General features: G+C 50.3%; 1 protein-coding gene across 1 annotated transcript in view; it reads left to right on the top strand.

The window, feature by feature from the left end:
- The window catches only part of HYDIN (HYDIN axonemal central pair apparatus protein), a 1819717-nt gene that overhangs the window by 307114 nt on the left and 1492828 nt on the right, over positions 1 to 19775 (top strand). Inside the window, exon 13 of the mRNA XM_029609235.1 lies at positions 11029 to 11096. Within this exon, the coding sequence (XP_029465095.1) occupies positions 11029 to 11096 (68 nt within the window). The remainder of the gene's footprint in view (positions 1 to 11028; positions 11097 to 19775) is intronic.

Below are 19775 nucleotides of genomic sequence, written 5' to 3'. Positions count from 1 at the left end.
TCAAGGGGCTGGAAGGTCATCTAGAGGCGGATCCACCCAGGGTGCGGGTGGCAATAAGTCCTCACAATGAGATCCGGCAGGTTCACTCCTTGTCTCTGGTAATCGTGGGCAGGCTGGCCCGGTTCTACAGGGAGTGGATCAAGATCACTTCCGACCAGTGGGTGTTGAGCATGGTGAGAAACGGCTACGCCTTAGAATTTTCTCACCCACTGCGGTCGATCTTTCTGGAGTCACGTGTCTTTCCCGAAGCAAGCGGACAGTGGTCCAGGAAATGCTTCAGCATCTGTTAAGTCTGGAAGTGGTTGTACCGGTGCCAGTGTTTGAACAGGGACAAGGCAGATATTCCATCTATTTCGTGGTGCCAAATAAGGAAGGCACATTCTGACCTTTCCTGGACCTGAAGAAGGTCAACCAGAGTTTGAAGGTATCACGTTTTCGGATGGAGACATTGCGCACTGTAATTGCAGCGGTACGGGGAGGAGAGTTTTTGGCATCTCTGGATCTCACCGAGGCATATCTGCATATCTTCATCTGTCAGGAGCACCAGACATTTCTCAGATTCATGGTTCTGGGAAAGCAATATCAGTTTCAAGTGCTGCCTTTCGGGCTGGCCACCGCCCCGCGGACCTTTACAAAGGTGATGGTGATGGTGGTAGAGGCGGCGGCGCTGCGATAGGAGAGATTGCTGGTGCACCCATACTTGGACAATTGGCTGATACAGGCGAAGTCACTAGAGGAATGTGTGCAGTCCGTGGACCGAGTTCGGTCACTCCTGGAATCTCTAGGCTGGATTATCAATGTGCAGAAGAGCCATCTGGTCCCCTCCCGTTCCCTTGAATACTTGGGAGCCAGTTTCAACACCCAGAGCAGAGTGTTTCTTACAGATGACAGGGTGAACAAAATTCAGGGGCAGATAGCACTTCTGCTTCATCTACTGGTGCCGAAGGTCTGGGATTACTTACAGGTCCTGGGCTCGATGGCGTCCACATTGGAACTGGTGCCCTGGGCGTTTGCCCATTTGATGCCTCTGCAGAGAGCCTTGTTGTCCCATTGGAATCCTCTGTCGCAACAATATTTCCTGCCCCTGGCTCTGATGGAGTCGGCCAGGGCCAGTCTGGCCTGGTGGATGACACGGAACAATCTGGAAAAGGGGATGTCTCTCGAGGTCCCGAATTGGATGGTGGTCACCATGGATTCAAGCCTTCGGGAATGGGGGACAGTTTGTCTGGGCAGGTCTGCTCAGGGCCTTTGGTCAACATCAGAACAGACATGGTCCATCAATCGCTTGCAGATGAGAGTGGTGCATCGAGCTCTGGAGCAGTTTCTACCCTTGGTCCGCGATCGGATGGTGTGAGTTTTCTCGGACAATTCGACCATGGTGGCTTACATCAACTGCCAGGGGGGAACCAAGAGTCCCACGGTAGCGCAGGAGGCTCAGCTGCTGTTCGAGTGGGCAGAGCTTCATCTCAAAGGAATCGCTGCCTCCCATGTAACAGGAGTCGACAATGTCCAGGTGGATTACCTCAGCCGGCAGCAGTTGGATCCGGGGGAGTGGGAATTCTCTCAGAGGGCCTGAGAGCTTCTCTGTGAACGGTGGGGAACCTTTCAGTTTGATCTCATGGCAACGAGTCTCAATAACAAGACGCAAAGGTTCTTCAGCTGCCGGAGGGAGTCCAGGATGGTGGGGCTCGAAACCCCAGTATGTCCGTGGCCAACCGGAGTCCTCCTGTATGTCTTTCCTCCATGGCTGCTGATAGCAAAGATTCTCAGCCGAGTAGAGGGCCACGAGGGGTCAGTGATTCTGGTGGCTTCGGAATGGCCTCGCCGTCAGTGGTTTGCGGATCTGGTTTGGCTGGCAGTGGATGGACCATTACGCCTGACCCATTTACCAGATCTCCTGCGTCAGGGTCCTATATTTTCTGATCGGGAGGATTGCCTTTGTCTCGCAGCCTGGCTTTTGAGAGGAGGCGATTACGCATGAGGGGGTATTTGGAACCAGTAATTACCACACTGCGCCAAGCGAGAAGCCCTGCTACCTCTTTTACCTGTTCCAGGGTTTGGAAGGTGTTTGAGACCTGGTGTAGACAACAGGAATTGGACCCTCTTCAGATGGGTTTATCCAAAGTATTAGTCCATAGTTCCCTTCGGGTCCAGGTTTCCGCTTTGGGTTGTTTCAGAGGGAGAATCCAGGGGAAGGCCTTGGCATCCCATCCGGATGTGGTACGTTTTCTATGTGGAGTCAAACATCTCCGTCCACCTCTGCGTCGCATTTGTCCGGAATGGAACTTCAATCTTGTGCTACGGGTCCTTTGTGAGGAGCCGTTCGAGCCTCTGAATCGGGTATCTTTAAAGATCCTGACTCTGAAGACGGTCTTTTTGGTAGCTATCTGTTGGCTAGAAGGATTTCGGAATTGCAGGCGCTTTCGTGCCATGATCCGTTTCTCTGGATATCGTCCGATACGGTGTCCTTGCATACGGTACCTTCATTTCTTCCTAAGGTTGTGTCGGTTTTTCATGTAAACCAATCAGTGGAGTTGCCTGGGTTTCCGGACTGGGCTCGGGATCCCTCGATGGAACGAGAACTTCACCTTTTGGATGTGAGACGGGTGGTATTATGTTACTTGAAAGTCACTAACGTTTTTCGTCGTTTTGATCATTTGTTTGTCCTGTTCAAGGGAGCAAAAAAGGGCAAAAAGGCGTCTAAGGCTTCTTTGTCTTTTGGTTGAGATGATCTCTGCAGCTTATGTATCAAAAGGAAGAGTGGTTCCAGTGGGTCTTACAGCACATTTGACTCGAGCTCAGGCGACGTCCTGGGCTGAGTGTCAGCTGGTGTCTCCCCAAGAGATCTGTAGAGCCGCGGTGTGGTCTTCATTGCACACTTTTACCAAGCATTACCGTTTGGATGTGCAGGCCCCGGAGGCGGCCCCCTTTTGGAGAGAGTGTTCTTCGAGCGGGTCTTTCGGGTTCCCGCCCAGTGTAAGAGGGCTTTGGTACATCTCACTTGTCTGGACTGATCTGGGTATGTTCAGGAAAGGAAAATTGGTTCTTACCTGCTAATTTTCGTTTCTGTAATACCATAGATCAGTCCAGAGGCCCGCCCTGAGGATCTCTGCTGAAAGACTGCTTGGCCTACTGCTGTATTTATTTGCAAAGCAGATTTGCCATTTTTTTAATTCAATTTCTAGGTTTAGCGTTTTCTGCATGGTTATCTAGTTGGTCAGGGGTATCCATGTTGGGAGCCTTGTTCGCTCTTTATTTTTCTTATCTTGGCTTGGATGTCAATTAATACTGAGGGACTGCAGGTGACACTCTTGTATATGTGGCAGTGCCCAAAGTTTTGTTCTCTACCTCCATCTGCTGGTAGTGATGAATAAAACCCGCTTGTCTGGACTGATCTGTGGTATTACAAGAACGAAAATTAGCAGGTAAGAACCAATTTTCCTTTCATCTTAGAAGATGGATGGCTGCAGAGCAAATTGCATGTAGCATTGATTAATAAACTCTCTGCGGAGCTTGGAATCTCTGTTGAAACCAGGCATAGCTGGTAGGGCCAGCGAAGCCCTGGAAGAGGAGGGAGATGGCTGTTGGTTGCCTGAAGCTGGTACTGAAACCGAATGACCAGATTGGGCATGTTGTGTTTGTGGCATTGTGGACCCTTGGTCACTGTGGAGATGACTCCGCCCATGGGGAGGGGCCCCATGGGGAACCACTGCGATAGGCTGAACTCAGATAGCAGACACAGTATGGATAGAGGCTTTATTGTACTGCTGTAGGTAGGTGGTGAAGTCAGGAAGGTAAGGCACTGATCCACGAAGTGCCAGTACGTTCAACAGGCTCAGATGTATAATCTCACCAAGATGTTCACGATAGGCGGGAGCCTGCAGTGTGGGTAACGCTGCGGCTGGTGAGTGGAGCTGGAGCACCGGATCGTAGAGGTACTCACAGGAAAGAAGGCGTCTTCTTGTTGATGGAATGGTGGGACCGAAGATACGTGGTGCAGGATACAATGGCTGGTAGGCCCTCGAGGAGCGAGTACCTGATGGTCCTATATCCTGAAATGTAGAAGGGAGAGAAAGACCCCCGAGGAGCAGTTGTCTTAGTTAGTGAGGACCATGAAGGGTAGTTGGAAGCGAGAGATCCCCGAGGAGCAGGTGTCTAGAGCTTCTACAGGAGCGAGGCCCTTGGAGTGAAAGCGGCGTCTAAGTGTGCAGCTTAGAGCGGTCAGAGTAGCTAAACCAAAGTCCTTGCTAACTCAAGGTGGTAGCGGAAGCAAGGCTTGATATACCCGGAAGTACTGACGTCATGCGGTGGGGCTGCCCCCGAGGTTCCCTCCATGTCGTGTATTTGAGCCTAGGAGATGTGCGTGCTCGTGCCCTAGGAGGCCACAGGATTGAGTATGGTGGTCTGGGCCGCCCATGCTAGTTTGGAAACGCCGAGATCCTTGGCACTCGGCACCGGAGGCAGCCATCTTGCCCAAGGAGAGTGAAAGAGAGAAAAAGAGGTAAGGCAGAGTGATCACAGCCGTCTGCGACCGGACGCAACAGAGCATCAAGCCAGGCATAAAGACGCTCGATGGAAGAGGCCAATGCCTCAAGGAACCACTGCTGTTCTTGCACTTTAGAGGCCAGGCCAGGGATGGTCTGGTTGCCACACGGCTCTGCCGAGTCCATGGCCTTTGCAACCTGTTGCGCAGGAGGTGAGGTAGGGTTGATGCTACCCGCAGGGCAAGCCCTAAGGGGTTCCCACCATTGGTAGGCAGAGCTGGCTGACTGACGGGGGCCGGCTGCAGCTTTGCCAATACCAAGCCTCGTTCCCCGCAGGTTGAGCCCTTGGGTATCAGGGCCGGCTGGAGTTAGGTAGGCTTCCATCCGAGGTCTTCTGATGGACGAGAAGGAGGTCAGCCAGGGGCCAGCAGTGATAAGAGTAGAAAGTCTGATCTGGACGAGGCAGAGTCCCAGAGACCCAGGCGCCAAATGGAACTAGAGGCAGACAGGGGGCGCCTGAGTAAGAACAGGCAGAAGCCTGAGAGGCCAAGTCCAGAATGAGAATAGCAGAGGCATTGTTGAACAGGCTGGAGTCAGGGCAGGTGGCAGGCAAGGTAGAGTGGTAAGGCAAGGCAATGGTCGAGTCCAGGAGATGATCAATAGCGTGGTCAGGCAAAGCAGAGGTTGGGTCCAGGAGATGATCAGTAGTGTGGTCAGGCAAAGCAGAGGTTGGGTCCAGGAGATGATCAGTAGCGTGGTCAGGCAAAGCAGAGGTTGGGTCCAGGAGATGATCAATAGCGTTGTCAGGCAAAGCAGAGGTCGGGTCCAGGAGATGATCAGTAGCGTGGTCAGGCAAAGCAGAGGTCGGGTCCAGGAGATGATCAGTAGCGTGGTCAGGCAAAGCAGAGGTCGGGTCCAGGAATCAATCCGTAGAACAAGTAGAACAACGCAGGAACACAGGAACAAGGGAAAGCACCGGAACTAGAAACAGGAACACGGACAGTACAGGAACCAGGAACACGAAGGAATCACCAAGTACAACGAAGTACACGACCAGCGTGGAGACCTGTTGCAAAGGCAACTAACTGTAGCTGGGCCCGGGCTTATATACTGGGACCCAGTGACATCATCATCCGAGGCCGTGGGTTAGTTTCCCGCCACGGCCCCTTTAAAGGAAGAGGAGATACACGTGCCTAGGGAGGGGCGCGGCATGGCACAAGACGGAGCACGGACATCCGTCGCAGAGACAGGAGCACCGGAGGTGGCCTGAAGTCATAGGCGGCGGCCCATGGCTGCGAAGGAAGTGGAGCCAGACAGTGGAGCAGGCAAAAGAGAGTAAGAGCGCCTGGCTGCAGGCCTGCCATGGCCAGCACACGCAACAGCATCACGAGGATCATACTCGGTTCTGTCTTACAAATTGACCCTTGAGAGGGCTCGCCGGTTGAAGCGTGTTATTCCTTCATGGTGATTGCCACCTTACTCCGCGCTCACAAGTTCTCCACTTCCTTGGCTTGGACGCGGGTTTAGAGAATTTTTGAGGTCTGGTGTGAGGAGCGTGGTGTTACTCCTCATTCAGTTAAGATCCCATTCATTCTGGATGTTTTGCAGGATGGGTTGAATAAAGGATTGGCCCTTAATTTCTTGAAGGTGCAAGTTGCAGCTCTTGCCTGGTGAATGGTGATTCCTTGCCGTCTCATCCTGATACTTCACTTGGAATACATATCCAGCGCAACTACTGCTTCAACTGCAGGGTGGGATAAAGAAAAGAGGAATTATATTCAGACAACAACCAACAAGGACTGAATGGCACAGGCTGAGTAAACAAATAAGCATGGGAGTAGCTTGCTTATTGCAGCAGTTACTACTCCTAACCAATTAAGCTAGATACTTCACTCAGATGCAGCTCCAGCACTGCTCTCTACATCAATGGTGGGGGTGGAAGGTAACTGGAACCAAAAAGTTACTAATAAGGGCCAGGAGTAACAGATAAGTATGAGAAAAAAAAAGTGTGAAAGCTTGCTGGGCAGACTGGATGGGCCGTTTGGTCTTCTTCTGCCGTCATTTCTATGTTTCTATGTGGTCCGTTTTTTGATGGGAGTGAAGCATCTTAGACTTCCCTTGAATTTACCGGTTCCTTTTTGGAGTCTTAACTTGATGCTGGACTTTTTGGTGGGCCCTACGTTCTGACCGCTCCATAGCCTATCCTTGTGGTTGTTGACCTTGAAGTCAGTACTCCTGGTGGCTATATGTTCTGCGTGTCGTTTTTTTGAGCTGCAGGCCTTGTTTTGCCGGGAGCCATTCCTTTGGGTAACTCTAGGGGCATTACAGCTGTTTACTGTTCCATCCTTTTTGCCCAAAGTGGTGTCGAACTTTCATTTGAATCAGTCCATCTCCTTGCTGTCCCTGGATAAGATCAGGGATGTGGAGGAGTATCTCCTCCTGCGCCCCTTGGAAGTCATGAGACTTGTCGTGCAGTATCTGAATCTTTCCGAAAGACAGATCGCTTGTTTGTCCTCCATGGCGGGAGTAAGCAGCTTTGCGGACTACAATAGCTTGCTGGATTATGGAGGTGATCACGGCTGCATAAGTGGATGCTGAGAATTTGTTGCCTACTCAGGTTTGGGCTCATTCCACTAGGGCTCAGGCAGTGTCATGGGCGGAGGTTAGATTATTGTTTCCTGTCGATATCTGCCGAGCTGCGACATGGTTCTCCTTATACACTTTTTCCAGGTTTTATCAGCTGGATGTGCAGGCCCGGGAGGATGCAGCCTTTGCAAGTGCTGGGTTGATTGGACCACAGGCAGCCTCCCACCCTGTTTGGAAGTAGCTTTGGTACATCCCACTGGTCCTGAGTCCATCTGTCTACATGCTAGTAAATAGAGAAATTACTTACCTGATAATTTTGTTTTCCTTAGTGTAGACAGTTGGACTCAGCTTCCCACCCTCGACTGCTGCATGAGTGTGTCAGTAGTCCTCCTGTGGGGCTCTGGATCCCAAGGGATTACTGGTAAGTGTCATCCAGTTCCTAGATTGCGGTACCTAGATTCTTATGTGAGTTCACTGTTTCTTGTTGGTTGAGTACAGTTATGGTTGCCTGTTTTTAAAAAGTTTTCAATTACGTTTTTTGCTCGTCTGTCCATAGTTGATTTTGAAGAGAGTACTGGCAGGCTGGGGTCATGGCAGGAGTATATATACTGTGAAGTCAGCTTGCTCTGCTCTATCTGCTGGCAGGGGAGCATAACCCACTGGTTATGAGTCCACCTGTCTATACTAAGGAAAACGTAAGTAATTTCTCCCGTTTAAGTGGGAACCCCCTCCAAATCTTATTCCTGCGCTTAATTACCCCAAAAATACGAAAGCCTGCATTTGGAAGGGCCCAAGGCATCCCCTAGACCCAGGTCCATTCGGTGCCATTTTCCAAAATGGCGCCAACCTGATCTTGCTCCGTCACTGGAAAATGGTGCTGACCAGGCCCAGAGCAAGGGGGCACCTAGGCAAGGTCAGGCTGGCGCCATTTTAGAAAATGGTGCCAACTGGGGCAAGTGGGTGCTCCAGGCCCTTCCAAGTGCAGGCTTTCATATTTTTGAGGTAATGGGGTGTGTAGAGGGGGTGGTCAGGAGTGGGGATAGTCAACACTATACCCCAATGATATTTTCTTGGTCTTGAGGGGTCCAGAAGAGAGGGGGGAGGGTTGGGGGAAGTGGGGTGAAATCTTCCAGGTCTAGCTGTTTTTGAAAGAGGGTGTGGAGGGATACAGATCTTTTCGATGTTGACAGAATTGGGGGGGGGGGGGGGGGTTGGAGGGCCATCATCATTCAAACGGCTGACCTTTCTATTTCTTTTAATTCAGATGTCAGAGCCACCACTTGAGGCTGCCCCAGGGTGAGGCTGGGGGGGGAGGGGGGGTGAGGGGGCAGCAGGTTTGACTCCAACACACTTTTTTTTACTATTTTTGCAGCTTTTGTTTTTTGGATTGGCCCTTTAAGGTGACTGTGGCCCCATGAGTTTAGGGCCGCCATCATATGATAAAAGGCACAGCCACATTATGTTGCTACAGCAGCAATGTTTTTGGGGGGGAAGGGGCCCACTATTGCGGCTAACCTCTTTGCGATAATGGGACCCCTCCTGTGAAAAGATATCATGGCTTGATGCATCCAGGCCTCTATGTGGTGAGAGCTGCACAGTTTATAAAATACTGTATATTCATGCCCCAAAAGTATTTCAGTATACATGTATATTTGTAGGGCAGTACTATGTAGGGATGTGAATCGTTTTTTGACGATTTAAAATATCGTCCGATATATTTTAAATCGTCAAAAATCGTTAGGGCCACGATACAATACCAATTCCCCCGATTTATCGTCAAAAAATCGTAAATCGGGGGAAGGGGGAGGGCAGGAAAACCGGCACACTAAAACACCCTAAAACCCACCCCCGACCCTTTAAATTAAATCCCCCACCCTCCCGAACCCCCCCCAAATGCCTTAAATTACCTGGGGGTCCAGCGGCACACTAAAACACGGCACACTAAAACCCACCCCGACCCTTTAAATTAAATCCCCCACCCTCCCGAACCCCCCCCCCCAAATGCCTTAAATTACCTGGGGGTCCGTAGCCTTAAATTACCTCCGTAGCGGCGGTCCGTAGCTAAATCGGGGGAAGGGGGAGAGCAGGAAAAGCGGCACACTAAATCGTGTAGTCTTCAGCCGGTGCCATTTTGCAAAATGGCCGCCGCAAAATGGCGGCGGCCATAGACCAAAACGATTCGACGCAGGAGGTCGTTCCGGACCCCCGCTGGACTTTTGGCAAGTCTTGTGGGGGTCAGGAGGCCCCCCAAGCTGGCCAAAAGTTCCTGGGGGTCCAGCGGGGGTCCGGGAGCGATTTCCTGCCGCGAATCGTTTTCCGTACGGAAAATGGCGCCGGCAGGAGATCAACTGCAGGAGGCCGTTCAGCGAGGGCAAAATTGGCAGTCTGCGCGCACCGAGCCGCGCAGCCTGCCTCCGTTCCATCCGAGGCCGCTCCAGGGGTGCGGGAAGTCAGATATGAAGAGGTCGATATTGAAAAGCCATTTAGACTTATAACTGAAAAGCTATACAACTAAATGGCTAATGAGCTATATTTAAAGCCTTATGCGGCTAAATTCTAGCCACATAATGACTTAATCGGTTAGAATTTAGCCGCATAAGTTGGGGCATTCCTTGGGTGGGAGGTGTTTTCAGGTGGGCCAAAGTTAGCCGCATAAGTTAATTGGCTAACTCTGATATCCGGCTAACTTTAAGATATCCCGTTAAGTTAGCCAGATAGCTATATCTGGCTAACTTAAGTAGCCATTCTATGGCTGAATATCAACCTCGAATGAAATAGATTTAGGATGTTTTTGGTGGTAGTGTCTTAATTATGGAATGCCCTTCCAGAAGACTTGCATTCCATAGACCATTTGCTTCACTTCCGAAAGTTGATGAAAGCTTGGTTGTTTGTCCAAGTTTATCCAGAATATATTGATATGCTACTTAATCTTTTAGTTTAATTTAAGATTATATTTGTGTTATGTTAAGTGACAGGTGGGGAGAGGAGGCTGTGGGAGAGTCAATGGGGTTTTTTAAAATGAGGTTTTTAATATATTGTTTTAATTTATTTTATGAATTGTTTATGAAATGAGTAAAGAATGAATTATATAACTTTATATTAGATTTAGATTTTTATTGTATGTAATTTAACTTATTTATTTAAATTATTTAGTTATTTTATATACTGTCGTTCCAAGTGATGATCACAACGGTTTACAAAAGTAACAAGCGTCCTTAGGTCATTACATTATGATGTAACACGTATTGATAAAACACAAATTTTTGTAAGATACATTTTGGGGTTACATATACTTTCATAATATACATATTTTGTATGATATCTATATTGGAGGAGCTCAAGTTTGTCATCTGACTTTAGGGTGATGTTCTTATATGCTTCAACTGAGGGGGAGGGCAATAGGTTAGTAGGATAGGGATTATGTTTAGTAAATTTACATGGTTGTAGGGGGTTGTCATGAACTACTTTGTTCATTTTATGATTGTAAATTGCATTGAAATATAAATGGGATACAATATATAAATGTAACAATACAGCAGTGTACAGCTTTCTCCCTATACATTTCTCCTTATGCTGCAGTAAATTATCTCTCAGCTGTTCCTGCAGTTCCTCTGTATCAAAATGAACTTCACCAAACTCTCTTCCTCAGAAATGCCTTTTATTTCTTCCAGTTAAGAACATTGTAACCTACTGGGTTTATTTATTTATAATATTTTATATTCTACATCCTTACCAAAATGTTTTGTTTGAAGCGGTTTTCCTGTATTATTGCACCCTGTCACATATCCTTGCAAGGTACTATTTATACTATTTTGTTCTGTGAAAGCACACTGTGCAGTACCAGAGATGAGCTGCAGAGCAGTCACATGCAAGTTTAATTGCACAGCAATAGAAAATTCTTACTATTATATGCTAATTTAAATCTTTCCTTAATCATTCTTTCTCTCTTTCTGTCTAGGGGTTGTATCATTGGACCAACATTCCATTTCAGTACACCAACTCTAAATTTTGGTGATGTCGCCTTTGGTGAGTGTGTGCACCAAGTCTGATGATACTTTAGAAGAATGATCCGTTAATAGTGAAATCTTTAGATAAAGAGTCAACCATAATGACATATACTTCTTATCATTTCAAAACGACGGTGAGGAATAATAAAGGGTTTGATTTGCTCAATTTGAAGGAAAAAATGCCAAAATGAACAGCTTTTCAAGAAGGACAACGAATAAAAATAAATATTATTCAAAAGTTATGGAAATAAAGGTTAACAAATAAATACAAAAAATATATAAGATGGTACCTTTTTTATTGGACTAAATTAATTTTTTGACAAGATTTTGAAAGTTAATACTCCTTTTTCAGGACAAAATAGATTTCTCACCTGAGGAAGGGAGTATTAGTTCCCAAAAGCTAATCAAGAAATGTATTTAGTGCAATAAAAAGATATTTCCTTATATGTTATTTTTGTGTAACCCAGTTCAGATAAATTTCAATGCGTTGCTGAGCTCACATTAAGTTCTGAGACTATGGGCCTCATTTTCCAAGCACTTTACCGCATGCGATAAATTCGCAAATCACGTTAACAGCTGTTAACGCGGCTGCTAACTACAACCCTCAAATTTGCGGTACGGACTGCGCTACAGGCCAGTAAAGGATTATCACGGTCCACGATAGTTCCAAACAGCCCGTTTGAGAGAGAGAGAGAGAGAGAGAGAGAGAGAGAGAGAGAGAGAGAGAGAGAGAGAGAGAGAGAGAGAGAGAGAGAGAGAGAGAGAGAGAGAGAGAGAGAGAGAGAGCGCCTTACTATAGTGCCTATGCCCTAGACAGGTATTTTAATCCCTATGGGAGGGCCACCTACTAACTCGGGGTGGGGATTAGGTATGAGCGTCGGGGGTTGGGGGCCACTTTCGCATTCCACATGAGACCTACGGAAAGAACAGTGGTCTCTAGTGAAGATTTGCTGGCCGTCGGAGTGAGGAAACTCACTCCAAGAAGAGATTTGGGCTACGTTCTCTCCACCTAGCTTGATGGACACTCTACCTGGGCAACAACAAGCTAGGTGGAGAGAATGGAGGACTCTCTTTCCATGCCTTGGCAACAGGTCTCCATGCTAGTCGTATGCTTTTGCATGTTCCTGACTTCGTTCCTGGTTCCTGTTCCTGACCGTTCCTGGTTCCTGTTCCTGACTCTGTTCCTGGTTCCAGCCTAGCTTTGCCTTGGACTGACTACTGGCTTTGACCCTTGCTTTGTTGGACCACGCTCAGGCCTGATTACCGGCTTTGACCCTTGCTTCGTTGGACCATGCTCAGGACTGATTATTGGCTTTGACTCTTGCTTCGTTGGAACTACGCTCAGGACTGATTACTGGCTTTGACCCTTGCTTCGTTGGAACTACGCTCAGGACTGATTACTGGCTTTGACCCTCGCTTCGTTGGACTATGCTCAGGAACCTCATCTCTATGCTCTATGTTGGACTATGCTCTACTGAACCTCATCTAGCTCTGCCGCCTGCCTCGACTGCAGTCTGTTCCTGACCTCGCCTCTAGTATCTCCTTGGACTTGGCCTCGTCAGGCTTCGGCCTTCTGCTATCCGGGCGTCATCTACTCTTGTTTCCTGCCTGACCATGGCACCTGGGCTTCTGGATCCCTGCCTCGGTCCCTCCGATAACCTCTGCTGGTCCCAGGTTACCTGCTACAACATCCACTGGGAATCGTCTGACAGAGCCCGCCTAAGACCAGCCGGCCCCAGTAACCAAGGGCTCAACCTGCGGGGACAAGGACTGGCATTGGTGAAGCTCCAGTTGGCCTCCATCTCCTGGTCTGCACCGCCTCCTGACGGGGACCTGTGGGGCTTGCCCTATGGGTAGCATCAACCCCACCTCGGGCCAAGGGTCCACCACCAGCGCAACAGGTTGCTAAGGCCATGGACTCGGCGGAGCCATCTGCCCTCCAGGCCATTCTGGGCCTGGCTATGAAGATCTAGGAACAGCAGCGGTTCTTAGAGGCGCTGGCCTCCTCTGTCGAGTGCCTCCATGTCCGTCTAGATACCCACGCTGGTTCTACAGCACCGACGTCCGCACTACCCAGCCCTCAGCTTTCACCCTCACCCTCTAGGGCTCTGCTGGCCCTACCCACTCCACCTCGTTTCAATGGGGATTCCAGGCTCTGCAGAGGGTTTATCAACCAGTGCTATATGCAGTTCACTGTGCAGCCTTCCATCTTCCAGGATGAGCTTATGAAGGTTACCTTCATTCTTTCGCGTCTGGAAAGCAAGGCGCTGGTATGGGCATCTCCCTTGTGGGAGTGTTTGGACTCTCTCCTCCAAGAGCTGTCACGTTTTGTGGCCACTTCGATGACCCATGAGGCAGGCTGTAGCTACTTCCAGCCTCCTACATCTGTGGCAAGGTCAACGAGCACTCAACGAGTATACAATTGAGTTCCGAACTTTTGCCACTGAATTGGCTTGGCAAGAGGATTGCCTCTGAGCCATTTATCTGGACGGCTTGTCATCTCAACTCAAGGATGAGCTCGCAGCTTGCGAGCTACCATCCTCTCTCGAGGATCTCATCAACCTTGCAGGCCGCATTGACCATAGCCTCCAGGAGCATCACCAAGAAGTTCAGACACCCCGACAACCCACTGCAGAACATTCCCGCTCTCCACCTGCAGCAGAGTCCACACCCAGCAGAACCCTGCCGTCTACCAAAATGGAAGAACCCATGCAACTTGACCGAGGGCATCTGACTCCGGAGGAACGCCTCAGACGGAGGCATTTGGGTCTGTGCCTGTACTGCGAGACTGCAGGCCACTGCCTATCGTCTTGTCCCATCCATCTGGGAAACTCCCTGGCCTAAGTTCAGTTGGGGTCCTGAACTTGGGCGCTACTACTCTGGCCCCTCAATTGATACTGCCAGTCACTCTGACCTGGGGCTCTCGTTCCTTCCTTGCTTTGGCTCTGATTGACTCAAGAGCAGGTGGGAATTTCATTATCAAGGACCTGGTGCACCTCCTAGGCATCTCCACTCGCACTATTGAGAAACCACTATGTATCACCTCCATCCACGGTGACCCGCTACCCAGAAGGATCTCCCAAGTGATGGAATCCATCAGTCTCCTCACCGGAGCCCTGCACGAAGAGAAATCCATCCACCCTGTGGTCTTGGGATTACCGTGGCTCCAGTGCCACTCTCCCCAGTTTGACTGGGATACCTTACAACCCGCTGAGTGGAGCCCAGTCTGTCATGAGATGTGCCTCAAGAGGGTGGCACCATCCCCCGTGATTCCCATCGCTGTGGCTGCTTCCCCATTGTAACCTCGATGTGCTGACTTTGAGGATGTATTTTCCAAGCAGAAGGCAGATATACTTCCGCCTCTTTGCAAGTTTGATTGTCCCATTGAGTTGCTGCCCGGCACTATGCCTCATAGGGGCAGGACTTAACCTCTATCTGTACCTGAAACCCGAGCAATGTTGGAGTATATCCAAGAGAACCTGGCCAAAGGTTTTATCCATCCCTCTACTTCACTCACTTTTTCTTTGTCACTAAGAAGGATGGGTCTCTAAGACCAAGTATCGATTACCATGGCTTAAATACCATTACGTGCAAGGACAGGTACCCTCTACCTTTAATCTCAGAGCTGTTTTACTGCCTCCAGGGTGCCACCATTTTCACCAAGCTGGACCTGCGAGGTGCTTATAACTTGGTCTGCATATGACCTGAAGACGTCTGGAAAACAGCATTCAGTACCAGGGATGAATACTACGAATATTTCGTAATGCCATTTGGACTTTGTAATGCCCCTGCAGTATTCCAACACATGATAAATGAAACCTTCCTCGACCTTCTGTACAGCAAGGTCGTCGCGTACTTAGACGAAATCCTCATCTTTTTGAAGGTCTGACCACTTACCGTGCCGACGTCCACACGGTGCTTCAGCACCTACGGAAGAACCACTTGTTTGCCAAGCTCGATAAATGCCTTTTTGAAAAGTTGAGCTTGCCTTTCCTAGGCTATATCATCTCCCAACGAGGCTTCACGATGGATCCCAGCAAGTTAAAGGGCATCCAAGACTGGCCCCGGCCTGTGGGCCTTTGGGCGCTCCAAAGATTCCTGGGATTCACCAATTACTATCGCCACTTCATAGCAAATTACTCCCTGTTGGCGGCGCTCCTCACAGCCATGACCCGTAAAGGCAACGATACCAAGAACTGGTCTCCTGAAGCTCCTGCTGCCTTCCAGAGCATAAAGGATGCCTTCCTCTTGGGCCCTTGCCTGCGCCACCCGGATCTGAACTGACCCTTCGTTGTGGAAGTAGATGCCTCTGCTATAGGGGCTGGGGTGGATCTAAGTCAGAACTCGACCAAAGGAGTCCTCCATCCATGCTCATTCTACTCCCGCAAGTTCTCCCCCGCCAAGCAAAATTATAGCATAGGTGATAGGGAACTGCTTGCTGTCTAGCTCGCCCTTGAAGAGTGGTGTACCTGGTTGGAGGGCACCCAGTTCAAATTTACAATCTTCACCGATCATAAAAATCTTGAGCATCTCCGACATGGCCAGCGTCTCATGCTCGCCAGGTCCGCTGGGCATTATTCTTTTCCCGATTTAACTTCGAGCACCGCTATTGTCCTGCAGAGAAGAACCTCCGATCGGATGCCTTATCCCGCTCCTTTGAGCCTGAAGACACCCAGGATGAGCCGTGTGACGTCATAGATCCTGCTTGCATCTGTCTGTCTGCTACTGTCACTTTTCCACCCGGGAAGACCATGGTACCTCGCTGGCTTCAAGAGAAGGTCTTGCGTTGGGCGCATGATTCTAAGTTAGCTGGTCATCCGGGACGAGCCCGAACTCTGTCACTCCTCCAACGCTACTACTGGTGGCCCACCATGTCCTCTGATACCCATGCCTATGTGGATTCTTGTCCAACATGTGCCCAACAGACCTTGGGGACTACTCCAACCCCTGCCAGCACCTGAAGAGTCTTGGACCCATTTGTCCACAGACTTTGTGGTGGACCTTCTAGCATCAAAGGGGAATACAGTCATCTGGGTCATGGTGGACTGATTCTCCAAAATGGCCCACTTTGTTTGCCTGCCTTACCATCGACCCCGGAGCTAGCACGCCTCTTCTTATACGACTTTTGCCTGCACGGTCTGCCCATGGACATCGCCTCTGATAGAGGTCCTCAGTTCATCGCCCGCTACTAGCGTTCTCTATGTAAGAAGTTCGGGATCACCATCAGCTTGACCACCGTGTACCATCCCAAAGCCAACGGCCAAGCTGAGCGGATGAACCGCTCCCTCAAGAGTTTCCCCCATGTCTATTCTAATGACCAAGTCAACTGGTCAGAATTGCTTCCCTGGGTGGAATAATCCCATAACTTCCACATTGCAGCAGCCACCAGAGTCTCTCCTTTTTTATTCGTGTATGGCAGACAACTTCAGCTCCCTTTGCCTATTCCTCTCTCAGTACCCTCACCTGCAGCCCAGGCCACGGCAGACACTCTCTATGTGCTTTGAATTCACACCAACTTCCATCTGTGCCAGGCCGCGACGCGAGCCAAGAAGTCCACGGATGATTGGCGCCGACCAGCTCCAGAGTTCCAGCCAGGGCAAAAGGTTTGGCTAAGTACCTGCTACATCCGGCTTAAACTTCCTTCACAGAGATTCACGAGCAGATTCATCGGACCATTTCGGTCACCCGCCATATTGGGGCCAGTCACGTATCAGCTTTGTCTGCCACCGACCTTGGGAATATACAGCGCATTCCATGTCTCCCTGCTTAAACCACTGGTACTTTCCTGGCCGTCACACAAGACCCCCAAACCTTCCCAGGTTGCTTCCAAGACCGACAAGGTCTATCGAGTCCACAAAATATTGGATGTCCACAGAAGAGGCTGCCATTGCGAATATCTTCTCTCCTGGGAGGGTTATGGCCTCGAGGAGAACTCATGGGAGAGAGCAAGTAATATCCTTGATAAGGGACTCGGGCCTACTCACCTGCGGCACCTGGCTCCTGGACCTGGCCCATCCTCTCTGACGGCGGTGGCCAGCCGTCTGCGCTCCCGCACCTCCGCTGCCACTGCGGCCTCTCCATGTTCCTCTGCGGGCTCCTCTGGCTCTCCTTGTTCCTCTACGGACTTTTCCAGTTCCCGGCAGGTCTCCCCACGTGTGCTGCAGGGAGATGCCGCTATCCAACGACCTGCTTTCTCCTAGGTGCGAGTGCGTGCTTCTTCTACTTTTAAAGGGGCTGCGGTGGGAATCTCACCCACGGCCCCAGATGATGACATCATTGGGCCCTGATACTTAAGGCAGGGCCCGTCACTGGTTTCTTGCCTTGGCAACAGGTCTCCACGCTAGTCATGTGCTTCGTTGCTCGTCCTTATTCCTGACTTCGTTCCTGGTTCCTGTTCCTGACTCCGTTCCTGGTTCCTACCTAGCTTTGCCTTGGACTGATTACCAGCTTTGACCCTTGCTTCGTTGGACCATGCTCTGGACTGATTATTGGCTTTGACCCTCGCTTCGTTGGAACCACACTCAGGACTGACTACTGGCTTTGACCCTCGCTTTGTTGGAACTACGCTCAGGACTGACTACTGGCTTTGACCCTTGCTTTATTGGAACTATGCTCAGGATTGATTACTGGCCTCGACTCTTGCTCCACTGAACCTCGTCTAGCTCTGCTGCCCACCTTGACTCCAGCCTGTTCCCAACCTAGCCTCTGGTATCTCCTTGGACTTGGCCTCATCATGCTTCGGCCTTTTGCTGTCTGGGCATCACATACTCTTGCTTCTGGCCCGTCCTTGGTGCCCGGGCCTCTGGATCCCTGCCTCATCCGGACCTGTCTTGGTCCCTCTGATACATCTGTTGGTTCCTGGTTACCTGCTGCAACATCCACTGGGAAATGTCTGACAGAGGACCGCCTAAGACCAGCCGGTCCCAGTACCCAAGGGCTCAACCTGCGGGGAACGAGGGCTGGTACTGGCGAAGCCCCAGTCGACCTCTGTCTCCTGGTCTGCTCTGCCTCCCGATGGTGAGGACCCATGGGGCTTGCCCTGTGAATAGCGTCAACCCCACCTTGGTCCACCACCAGCGCAACAGAGAGGCATGGGAAACAGGATTAACCTAGACTTGGACAATGAGCAAGAAGTCTGACACAGGCTAGGAGCAAGAACTAACCAGAGATCCAGAAGGCCAGGAAGCAGAACACCAGGATCACTGAATGAAGATACTGATGATACTAAAGTGTACTGGAAAGAGAAGCAGAAACAGAGTATGAGAACCGGAAGGTAGGACCAAGCTCTGGCAATTGACTGCTGAGATTGCCTCAGTATAGGTACAAGCCTATATAGGAAACAAGATGGCTGCCAGGGGGAAGAAAGGCGCACAGAGCAGGGAGGACTAGACAGATAGTTCAGGCAGCTCACAACGCCACCTCAGGCTGGAGGCACACTCAGCAATGGATCCTTACCATAATTCCCCTTCACAGACGGCCTCTAGATGACCTCTTGCGTTGCTGTTGCAACCGTTCCTTCCGACGGCTTCACTCCGCCTACCTTTCTTTCTTTGCTCCTCCTCTTGCTGTGGATGGATGCCTGGCTGCCGCGGTGTCTGCCTTCCGCCCTTTCCGGTGTCCCTGGACCGGCTTGGGCACTGCCTCTCGCCATGCTCCGTCAGTACCTTAGGGCGCATGTGAAGCACGGCCCTCACTCTTATTTTCTACTTGGCGCGAACCTCAGGGGCTTCCCCCCTGTGATGACGTCACACTGCCCGCATATTTAAAGCCTACAATATTTGCTAGCCTTTGAGTTAGCAAGGGTAATCCACGGATGGGATTCGCTCTCCGTACGCAGCTGCTCTGCCTCTCCAATCTCCATTGGACTCTTAACGCTAATGGGGTACCCGCTCCTCGGGGGCCTCATTTGCTTTTCAGGTCACTATCAGGAAACCGGAACTCGCTCCTCGAGGGCCCATGTTCCCTGACTCGCTGCCTGCTCCTACTTTCACTTCTGCCTGGAGGGATTCGTTATCTTCAACACCAGTGAGTACTACCATCTGCACCTCAGAGCTGTTCCCTGGAATCAGGTACTCGCTCCTCGAGGGCCTGCCTCCATTCCAGCCCTAGTGCCATCTCCTATGTGGATCTTCTGTGTGAGTACATTACCTTCAAGCCTCTCAGCTCTCAGAGATCAGTTACTCGCTTCTCGAGGGCCTGCTCTCCCTATCCTGGGGTTCTCCATACTGGGGCTTTGTGCTTATTCCACTGTACTCATTATTCTCAGTCTTTCCACTACAGCACTGCTACCGGAGGAGTCGCTGTTCTAGCACCTGAGGGATACTAGCCCAGCCGGGCTACTCCAGCTGCTCACTACTGCCACCTCTGGTGGCTCCACCACACTGTCTAATAAAAGATCAATCTCTGTGTTTGTGTGTCCTGAGCTGAGCTGGGCGTGGTCAGCTGCCACAATGTCCAAGGGTCCACCCACACCTCACTAATTATAACAGATTGCTAACTCCATGGATCTGGCACAGCTCAATGCTCTGCAGGCCGTTCCTGGCCCTGCGCATTGCTAAACAACAAAATTCATTGGAGAAACTCACTTCAGCGTTTCATCAGCTACAAGCACAGAAGACGCAAGGCACTACTTCCAGGATTGAAGGTCAGTTACCTGAAGTAACTATAAAGACTATGGTACCCCTGGCTGCCCCAGTTC

The sequence above is a fragment of the Rhinatrema bivittatum genome, chromosome 7, assembly GCF_901001135.1.
Source record: "Rhinatrema bivittatum chromosome 7, aRhiBiv1.1, whole genome shotgun sequence".
In the NCBI taxonomy this organism is placed as follows: domain Eukaryota; kingdom Metazoa; phylum Chordata; class Amphibia; order Gymnophiona; family Rhinatrematidae; genus Rhinatrema; species Rhinatrema bivittatum.
Note: the sequence above shows the minus strand (reverse complement) of the source record. Positions and strands in the feature narration are given on the sequence as shown.